The sequence below is a fragment of the Hoplias malabaricus genome, chromosome 4 (assembly GCF_029633855.1).
Source record: "Hoplias malabaricus isolate fHopMal1 chromosome 4, fHopMal1.hap1, whole genome shotgun sequence".
Classification (NCBI taxonomy): domain Eukaryota; kingdom Metazoa; phylum Chordata; class Actinopteri; order Characiformes; family Erythrinidae; genus Hoplias; species Hoplias malabaricus.
Window position 1 is genome coordinate 25,956,827 of NC_089803.1, and position 11,077 is coordinate 25,967,903.

The 11,077-nt window shown below is 39.2% G+C and overlaps 1 protein-coding gene across 1 annotated transcript; it reads left to right on the top strand.

Moving 5' to 3' along the window:
- The first annotated feature begins 8,649 nt into the window (after positions 1–8,649).
- Positions 8,650–10,037, top strand: phlda2 (pleckstrin homology-like domain, family A, member 2). Its single transcript, XM_066669475.1, has 2 exons — positions 8,650–9,203; positions 9,715–10,037. Exon 1 carries the CDS (start codon positions 8,762–8,764, stop codon positions 9,170–9,172), a length of 411 nt encoding a protein of 136 aa, XP_066525572.1. The 5' UTR covers positions 8,650–8,761; the 3' UTR covers positions 9,173–9,203; positions 9,715–10,037.
- Positions 10,038–11,077: the final 1,040 nt, after the last annotated feature.

Sequence of the window (11,077 nt, forward strand, 5' to 3'; positions counted from 1 at the left end):
TGGGGTAGGCTCTGAGCACATCATCATACTGTATGTGTGAATACCAAAAAATCGTTGGAATTTCCACACCCTCTGCACGATGTAGGAATAGGCCCATGACCTTCATTAAGTGACAAGTTTTACTTGAGAAGAGGTTTTCACTGAGCAGGATTCTTCAAGCAACGGAGAATGTGAGGAATCCTAGCGCTGATGGTTGAGATACAGCAGCCATGAAGGCTGCTCTTAGCTCTCCACACTGCTGCGCATGGAATGCTCTTCAACATTCTTCAATCTCTGCCTCAAGTGCTTAATCTGGCCGCCTAGATTCCGTCAGAGTTAAGACTGTTGCTGTTTTTATCAAGGCTCCCAACCCAACACCTCTTTGGGCCTTGGCTCTTGTCAGCAGAGCTAGTGCTGTTTTAGCTCAGAGCCTCAGAATCTTCCACAGTGTTCGGGTGACATCTCTCCATATGTACCTGACTTTGTGTATCATCAGTGGTTTGACTGGATAGCAGTTACCACACATTCCAGGCTTCCGATCCTCAAGTAGAGACAAAAACACTTCCAAAACAGACTGGAGTTAGCAGCACTGACTCCTAACAAGGGCCTTATTCAGATGGAAAATTCTTTGCCACTGAGGCAGTCGTTTAACAAGTGAGCTTTTCACAAGTTCAGTATATTTCACTGTGAGGTCTATAACAAATATAAATGTCCACAAATGTCTCACTGTTTGACATCCAACTAGCACTTGGCTGCCAGTGGTAGAGCAGTTCAGACAGCTTGGGCTAATGACGGAAAGTCTTGTCATTTCCACAGTGCTGAGTACTCGTATATTGTGTGAAATTACCACCTCTGTTTTTTCCACTGCCCCAGTGGTCATTTTGTTTACTTTTTGAACGCCTGTAGTACGAGTACAGCTCTAATAGTCACACAGTCACACCCCTTATAGACTGATTTTTTTGTTCCTCGTTTGGGCAGGAACTACATATTATACCAATGAGGGAAACTACCTCAGCTTAGATCTTTAGCCTAAACTGGTGTTATAGTGAAAAACATGTTAGACAACAAATTATCTTTGCTAATCTAAGTGTTTGAGTGAATGCCACCATGAAACCTTGTCTGACCTGTTAGCAGAGTTGCATATTTTTAAGGTAAAAAGGTTTTTATTTTTAGATTTTTCTCATGAGAAAAATTAATGCACCACCCTTGAAACATATCAAAGCACAGATGTCTAAGTGTACCCATGTCAGTAACTCAATTTCGATCAAAATGTTACAATCCAAAGATGTGATTCAGTGGTTCCTTTCAGTGAATCCACTTAGCCTGTGCCAGCTGGCCTGCGCAAAGTCGTGCTTCTCTGGACACCCCTTGCAGCCTCCCTCTAAAGCCCTGCGGCTCTTGTGTGGGGCTCCTTTAATGTCCCGCAGCGGAAGCAGCCATTTCAAAGAGCTAAACAGGGGGCTTTGTGCCACTGAGGCCAGGCCCCTGCTTGACTCTGTATTAGCTGTGCTAAAATAATAACTGCCTTATTATACTAGATTTAAAGCCTGGAGGCACTCTGCTGCAACCAGTTTAATAGTCAATGAATAATTATTGTCCTTTAGGTAATGAAATAGATGTTCAGTTTTTGGGAATAAAGCTTGGGTGCACATCTGACCATGGAGATGCTGAATGGTTATGTTCTATTACAGTTTTTCTTGATTGTTTACACACAGTTTCTGAAAGCATGCCTCATACTCTCAGAACTCTACACACAATTCAAAAAACACCCACACAATGGGCAAAACCCCTCAATTGTCCTGCAAAATGAAAAATTACATTCAAAACAATGTTGTATCTTTTCAAATTGGTATTTCGTTTTCAAATGACACAAATAAACGATCATAGACAATTATAAAAAACCAGTTGAGTGTTCTCCCCGTGTCCGCGTGGGTTTCCTCCGGGTGCTCCAGTTTCCTCCCACAGTTCAAAAGCACATGTTGGTAGGTGGATGACCTAAGTTTTCCTGCGTTCTCATCACGTATGTGGGTTTCCTCCAAGTGCCCTGAATAGATGGGAGTACGCTTGCCTTGTGGCCAGTTATTCCAGGTAGGCTCTGAACCCTCCTCAATCCTTATCAGGATGAAACATTTACAAACGTAGAATCAATGTGTGTATAATTCAAGGAAGATGCTGCATTTTCTAAATTCCATAATTTGGAATTTAATTTGTCTGTTGAAACCGTTTTAAGAAAACTTGAATCTTCAATACTGCCTTCAAATGACCTTCAAATGATCATTTTCAGGCTTAAAAAGACCTTGGTGAGTGGCTTCTGTAGGAGGCAAGATTAGCTTAGAGCAGCAGAGTGGTGAGTCAGTAAGGGAAAGAGCTAACTACTGATGTAAGATGTATGCCATCACACATCAACATCATTCAGTCCTGTTTGGATTAATTCTGCAAATGGAATATACTCTTGATTCTTGACACCTCGAATGACTAGACACTAGATAACAGTTTAGAGCGCTTGGCGGACTTTATTATGACTCTTTGATATTTATTTCAATGAATTTATAAAAAAAACAAAAAACAAATCATCCCCCCACACCCCTCTTCTATCCACATACAGTTGGTGTGAGTAAAGTTTGGAACACGTAGATGAACAGACGATGGATGAATAATGGAGGGATAACAGATGGATCAGATGGATTGATGTATTGATCGATAGATCTATTTTTTCAGTGGAAAAAAACTTTTACTAGTCTAAGTACTAAGTACAAAATGGCAGTTTTAATTGATCCTAGTCTATTTATTGGGAGTATGATTTGCATAATTGCCATATTTTATTTCTGTTTACAATAAATTATATTCTTAATAATGAAATTTACATTTGCCATGAAGTGTCTGCATAAACAGGCGGCATGGTGGTGCAGCAGGTAGATTCCCGCTCCGGGTGACTGTCTGTGAGGAGTTGGTGTGTTCTTCCCGTGTCCGCGTGGGTTTCCTCCAGGTGCTCCGGTTTCCTCCCACAGTCCAAAAACACACGTTAGTAGGTGGATTGGCGACTCAAAAGTGTCTGTAGGTGTGAGAGAGAGTGTGTGTGTGTGTGTCTGTGTTGCCCTGTGAAGGACTGGCGCCCCCTCCAGGGTGTATTCCCGCCTTGTGCCCAATGATTCCAGGTAGGCTCTGGACCCACCGCGACCCTGAATTGGATAAGCGCTTACAGATAATGAATGAATGAATGAATGTCTGCATAAAGACATGAAATCTGAAGTGTATCAAAGAAAGCCATTCTATGCAGAAAGTTGTCTGGATTCAAGGTCATCACAAATGGTCCAAAAGCTCAGTGGAAATATGTGCTGTGGTCAGATGAGTCCATTTTTCAGCTTTTGGGAAAATGGATTTAAAGTTCTCTGTGCCAAAGAAGAAAGTGACCTCCAGCCTGTTAGAAAAAAGTGCAAACCCAACTGTTGCACCCATGCAATGAGTGACATGCTATAAACCTGTGATGCTTCGTCATTGAGAATGGTGTTCTAAGACTCATATGCAACTGTTCTTATCAGTCACATTTTATTGGACATTTTTTAAGTTTAAGGCATGTTTTGACATTTGGAAATATTGTGTATAGATATCCGTTATTAAATACTGAAATTAACAACACAATGTTCATATTCTAAGAATGTGCCGTGAATAGGGAGATGAGAGCTCACAGAGCTGTACAGAAAGTCAATGCATTCTGACATTCTTTGTCAAAGCAAATGGTCAGTCTGCATCACTGAGAATTATGGAGGTGCCTGACAGGAATGAAAAGCAGTTTAACAGCAGGCAGGTGGATGCCTTCATAAAACCTCTATGACTGCACCTGCAACCTCCTTAGGCTCAGTCAAGCTTAATGCTTGCTAATAAGTCTAAATTAAGTTTGTATGCACGAGCTATAGTAGATCAGAGCAGAGCAGATTCCATGAATACACATCTCTCCCTAAGCTCAGATTGTCACTGGGTCCAGTGGCTCATTCTTACTGTCAAAGGACCTCTCGACCTTTCCGAATGGCACTGCCTTTCATTCCCAGTGCATTGTTTCCCAACAGTTTCTCCAGCTTGTCCAGGACATTAGCACCATTTGTTCTTTTTCCCACGGTGTAGCAGCATTTGCCCTGGCCCCTGTAGGCAAGGCTTATCCGAACAATGCTTCAAATAGCTACTCAGACTCATCACTCCTGCATTCTGCCGCCTGGAGCACAACACGAGTGTTTATGAGAGCGAAGAGAGAGTAGAGGCCTTTGTATGGCAGAGGAGGTCTTAAGGAGCTATATATAGGTGACCAAAACAATTGGAGTGGACAGGACCTGCCAGAGATAGGCTGTTGACACGGCCTGGAGGCCTGCTGGAGAGTTATCAGGTAACAGCTGAGGCTCTAGACATTGTCAGTATTGTCATTGGCTTGTGCTTTTACTCAATTCTCATCATTACAATAACTATCTCACACCCATGTACTGTATGCAGTTTTCATATGCATGCATTCATCCATTCATCCTATTGTGCATGAACAGTTACAAAATGCAGTAGCCCATGACTGAACAAAAGACATGGCCAAGATTAGTTTTGAAGCAAAGTGAACTGACTATCCATATCCAAGTATACATTAATGCTCTACACATCAATGTTATATATATATATATATATATTATAATGCTGTATATTAATTTGATATTGGTGAATACACACACTTTAAGATCCCTGGAGCTGTGTGACTGTGACACTACCTGCTGAAGCTTTGAAGACAGTTACCAGTTATCAGAACTTTTCCCCTAGACATTAAACAAGTAAATATTACTGTATATGTTAATGTAGCACTGATTGACCAGTAATAACCAATGTGTCACTAGTTTTTTATTATTATAATACTTTTTTTGACACGAATGCCCCTTTAATTAAGCTTCTTCCTTAAAGTTATTAATTTAAAGTTATCTAGGGACTTGTAAAGTGCCTGTGTGGTATCTGAGGCACATTTCATAGTTTTATGATATACTGTTTCAGTGACACATGCATGAAAGGACTTGTCAGTAAGGCTGTTTTAAGTCATTCAGGAAGCATTAACATTGCTTTGATGAAGGAAAGTCCCTCTCTGTCTTTGTAACTAAAAATATAATTTTTTTTAAAAAAGTCATCCCATTTCTTTCCTCAACAGGCCACATGCTATGCGTCTATGGCTTGGCTATTTCACACTTTAGGGCTGTAATGACTTGATCTCTTTCAGACGCTATGGAGAAGGAGCTACTGTGGTGATCTTATAAGCTGGTGCTTTAAGGAATGACTATGCATTTCCTCAAACCACCACACAGTGCAAGGCCAAGCTTGAGGGGCATGTCCAGACCTGAACTGCTGAACCAGACATGGAGTCAGGCATAGTAAAGTCCCTTAATCCTTTTTATAAAATAGAGCTAGCCTTTAAGTAGGTGTAATTATCACTGAATTCCTTATTCAGAGCATATTTATACCACCACAAAAACGTACAGTATAATATCTGTTCAGCAGGTCAATAGCAAATGACTCAGAAACCACATTGATATTATTTTTCTGCTTACCCACCTCAGTGCTAGCCTAAATCAACTCCTGTGTTCTCCCTCACCCAACCTTGTTATAACTTTATTCAGACAATGAGGCAAATGTTAAGAATTTACTGTTCTCAAAATACACCCACTGGGGAACACTGGAGAAGGGTTCAGAAGCGGATGGAATGTCTTCGTCAGCAAGTGTGATGAAGACAGTTGTGTGTTTAAGTTGTGGATTGACATTAGTGGAAACCAAACATTTCCAGTGATCTGAACAGGCTTACCTCTCTTACAGTGGGGAAGATTGTGAAGAATCAGTCCTATATTAATGTGGAAAGGTAATGCCTATCCGGATCTGCAATGAGTAGGCAGAACCCCTCCCAGCAGGGCAAGCATGCTCTGGGTTAGTCTGACTCATGGCACAGACATGCCTCTCTTTTGCCTCTATGTTTTCCCTAGATGACACCCCCTCAAACACACCCTGGCAACTAAAATACAGTACACTTACACAAGGAAACAAAAGGGAAAAGGATTCTAAATGACATCTGACTAGACCTTACCAGGATCTTTGAATGGGTATTGGTACAGGCTTTGATTTCACTGTTAGTCATTTAAAAGGGCAGTATTTATGCAAATGTTAGAAATCACACTTTCATATATTTCTACAGCAAGTTATTAATTTGAAATCAGGAAGATAAGCATAACACAAAATATATATGTGGATTGGTGACTCAAAAATGTCCTTTGGTGTGAATGTGTGAGTGTGTGTGCCTTGCGCCCAGTGATTCTGGGAAGGCTCCGGACCCACCGTGACCCTGAACTGGACAAGTAGTTACAGATAATGAATGAATGAATTAATGAATTAATTAATTACTTTTGAGTATTTTGTATCCTCCTACAGTGTTCTTTTTTGAAAAAAAAATCTGTAGGGAATTTATACATTTCAAAAAATTTAATATATAACTATTTCATATATAACTTATAATTACTGGCTTTTTTTCACAGGGAATGAATTAATCCATTACCTTCAGACACGCATTCAGCTTTCGATGTCACAGTTTGAATTACAATTTGACTGATAAGTCTTGAAAAGCTTTTACTACCAAATCAATGTCCACCCTTTACTTTACAGTTGTAAATTCCCTTTACTCATAATTTAGAGCTGGGCTTGTACATCTTTTATCTGAAGAGCCATTGAGCCCTTTTGAATTTCAAGCCTAATCTTATCGTGAGTATCGTGAGGCATTCTCTTCTGATTAAGTGAACTGTTTACACCCACATAGACATGTCTGAAAACATTATTGAAGAAATGTAATTTTGTGTGTTTTTAATTCTGAAACAGTCATTGTTCTCAACAATTACCCACTTCTATTTCCATGTAAACCACTGCTGTGGCCTAGGCCTCGTCATTTATTTAGATCCATTCAACAGTAAAACCAGTGTGGCTAAATCATGTGGTCAGAACCACAAAATAATTATATGTTTCAGTGAACATAATTTAAACTGGCATATTGTAGGTATGACGAAACAGAGCATGTAGATATAGTGTGTATAAAATTAGAAATATATATTTGTCCTGGTTTCTAACTTTAATGCATTAATTGTTTAATTTATGTATTATATTATTTTAGGTTGCGAAACTTAAATCCTGCACTGTCAGAAAAACTGTATTGTGGTGGTACCTTTTGTTGTCTCTATGGTGGTACCCTCAAGCATACATATTCAGTACCTTTAATTATGGAACATAATTGTACCTTAATCTATTATAATGGTAGGTTTTAAAATTGTGTTGATGTTATACACACCATTTCATCTCCAAGACTTATATTACGTTCTTTTATTTTACATGGATCTATAATGAAATCTTCAAATATTCACCTCTTCTTCTGGATTAGAGAATGTGACCTTTAAGAACCAAAACTGGATTTTAAAACCTATATTGTACCTTTAAATGTACATACTGTTGTACCATTTTTTTCTGAGATTATTGGTCTCACACCTGCTTGGGAACTGGTATTTCACACATATATTTGTACAACTATTAGTTCAGGGACAGTTTGAGTTTCTTTTATCAAAGTCAAGCACAAAGAGTCTGATAAGTCAAGCATTGTTACACAGGACAAAAATTCATGACCTCTGTGGTAGAAAAGTAATTTGCTTTTTATTTAATAATAGGTAGAAACACTCCTGTTTCATTTAGGTTTCTTTACTTGCAATTTAGGAAAATGATCAACTGTGTTGTAGTGCCTGAAAATTATATGGTGTTTAGTTACCAAATAATCTTTAAAGGAAGGGTTCGGTGAAAAATCAAACGTATATAATTTTCTTGTACAGCTTGTACAAAAGTTGTAGTCTCTCAGCAGAGACATGGCTGATGTTTAAACTGTGCTTAGTGTAGTACTAGAGGTAATATACCAGTCAATACAAATAAGTTCTGTCAATATATCTTTTAACTTCTTGCAGTTGCCTCAAGCCTCACACAGATCTTAAATAAAGTCGCACAGTCTTACCGTCAACTATAAACATGACCAAAACTTGTGAGCAGCTCTGAAAACAAGTAACTGTTTGGCCTAAAAAGTAGGTTAATTATACATATTCTAGTTGTTATTTTAGCATCTTTATTGTTACAAAACCACAGTTATAGTGTTATAGCATGCCAAGATCTAATTGGTGATATTTCCTAATCACCATAACTGATTTTGAATATTGAAAGTTAAGATTGCCCTTGTTTTACTCCAGCTCTGTAACTTAAAGTGAATGATAATTGTTGTCTGTTGTTGTTATATCCATAATAAATGGAAATGTGTGAAATGTATTCATTAAAACACTGAAAATGCTTTTAAAAATAGTATTTGTGTAATGTAGTTCTCTCTCTCTCAATTGATAATACCCTGGGGGTCTCCACTGAGCTCTGTGCTCATGGTCGCCATTGCCTGAGCTGATTCTGTGTAATATTTAATAGGGCCAGCGCTCTTCCAGCGCTCTGATTGGATGCTCGGGAGCGGGCTGTGATCCAATGAAAGAGCAGGGCTGCGGTAGTGTGGACAGAGTGAGCTGTGGAGAGGTGACGGGGAAGGGGCGGGCCCCAGAGTGAAAGGATAAAAAACCCTCCGCCTCCATTCATTACCATTCTCTCATTCACTCTCACACGGAGGAGCGGAGACGCACGAGGACCTAGAAAAGCCGGCGAGAGGAGCTCGGTTTTGGGTTGTGGCATTGCTGAGAGGCCAGTGGCCGTCTGGAGAAAGAACACCATGAAAATGTGCGCCGCCGAGGTGTCGCGAGTCCTAAAGGAGGGCGAGCTGGAGAAGAGGAGCGACAACCTGCTGCAGTTCTGGAAGAGGAAGACCTGCGTCCTCACCACGGACAGCCTCAACCTCTACACTGACCAGCAGAAGAAGAACAAGAGCAAGGAGCTGAAGCTGCAGTCCATCAAGAAGGTGGACTGCGTGGAGCGCACGGGAAAGTTCGTCTACTTCACCATCGTCACCACAGACAACAAGGAGATAGACTTCAGGTGCTCTGGGGAGGAGAACTGCTGGAACGCCGTCATTACCATGGCCCTCATCGACTTCCAGAACAGGATGGCTATTCAGGATTTTAAAACCCGACAGGACACAGACAGCACCACGCAGCAGGACATCAGAATGGCCAGAGCCCCCTGAGCCTACCCTCCCAAGTCCCCCACCACACACGGTGAGCCCACATTCTACATTCATCAGACACTGGGACGTGAAGGTCTCTAACATTTCCCATGAAACCTTCCTCCTTCACTCCCATTTATCATAGACTGGGGAAGAGCCTAAGATGACAAGGCAGAAATAAAACAGAGGCTGAAAGCACAATTCCCAGTTAAATCAATCGTTCCCTCCAGTTAATAATTAATATGATTTATGTTAATGCAGTGAGAAATTATTCTGGGAGAGAATAATAATAATAATAAAAAATAGATAAACTGACGGAAGCATGTGATAACTTTTAGGATCATATTTTTAAAACGAGGGCCAGATTTATTCAAACAAAACTGAATTATTTAAATCAGATTTATATTTATTTACTTATTCAACTGAAGGCCTGACTGGGAGAATATTTTAAGCATCTAAATTTCCCTTTTTTTTCTAAATTTACCGTATATATATATATACACACCATTCCATTTTGTTGTGAGCACCCAGTTGAGTGTTTCTTTGCCTCCTTCCTTTTGTAGAGATTGTAGAGAGAAATGGACCCAGAAGAAAGCATGGACCAAAGTGAAGACATTTCTCAATCACAGTCTACATGTCTGAGAAGAAGGGATGGCTGAAAAGGGGAAACCCTTAGAAGAGCTGCTCCCCGCATTGTTTTTCTTGAATTGAATTTCACTCTAAAAGACACTAAAGACTGAATCCTCGAACTTTCAAAGCGTGTCGACATATGAGGGACTCTGAGCCCTGGACATCTGTGTACATTTTGTTTATTTATTTCTTACAAGGAATGTTGTGTCCAATGCAAACTGTTGTGTGTCATTAAGTTATTATACATGTGCTATTCCTCTATGTATTTATTTAAATAAATTTTCAAAAAATAAGCATCTGACAATCTGTCATCTTTCTCATAAACATGTTAAACTTGAAGTTAAATTTCTCTTTACCATTCAAACTAATGCCTGGATTAAACTCTAGATGATTACACAATAGCTTAAGAAATGTCACCTATTTCCCAAGGCCTTGGAAAGTCCCTTGTCACTTACTCATTCATAAAAAATGTCTTATGGCGTAGGAGATAAGGACTACTCTGTGGACCTGTTTTATTGCATTGCTGCATTACTGTGGGTTGAAAGACTGCCGAAACCCAGAGGAATAAAAAGAATGTTGAGTTTGACACCGGCTGAGAACAGATATGCGTACTGCTGTTTCCTCACTACTTATTTCATCTAATGACCTTTTTATGAGGGAAATTTACAAGCTTGCACCAATAAACATGGCTAAGTCTAGATTAGATGAGCATAAAAAGTGTGACCCACCCATGGTTCAATAAGAGCCGCTTCATTAACTGGAAAGAGAAGTAAAGTGACCTCAAGGTCGCTTACGTATTGCCAATCAACAGAGAGCCTTTTCACTCAGAATTTTCTGGTCCACAAACCCAGAGCAAAAAATCAAATGAACTGACATACTACAGCTGAATGGCCCAGAGGAGGAGAAGCATTAATAAAGTCGCTCTTATCTAATTTAAATTGAGTGGTTCATATTTTAATTTGTTTATTTTTGTGCTTTTGAAACACAATTAAAACACAAAGAAACTAGACATAACTATTTTCATATTTTTTGTTTTTATGCATTGATTTTTAAACAAAACTATGAACATTTCCAAAATTAAACAGTAAAATCTTTATCATTTTTGAGTAAAAGTGTTTTTTCATTCATTTTTTTAAAGTTTGCTCTTATTTGTAACATATATTGTTATTGTCCACGAAAACCCCTCTCTAAACACACAACAATATATAATCCTTATACTAAATGTACACAATTATGACAGGATTTTATTCTGAGAATTTGTAGCAATACCATTGTCTTGTTCATCAACCTTTTTTT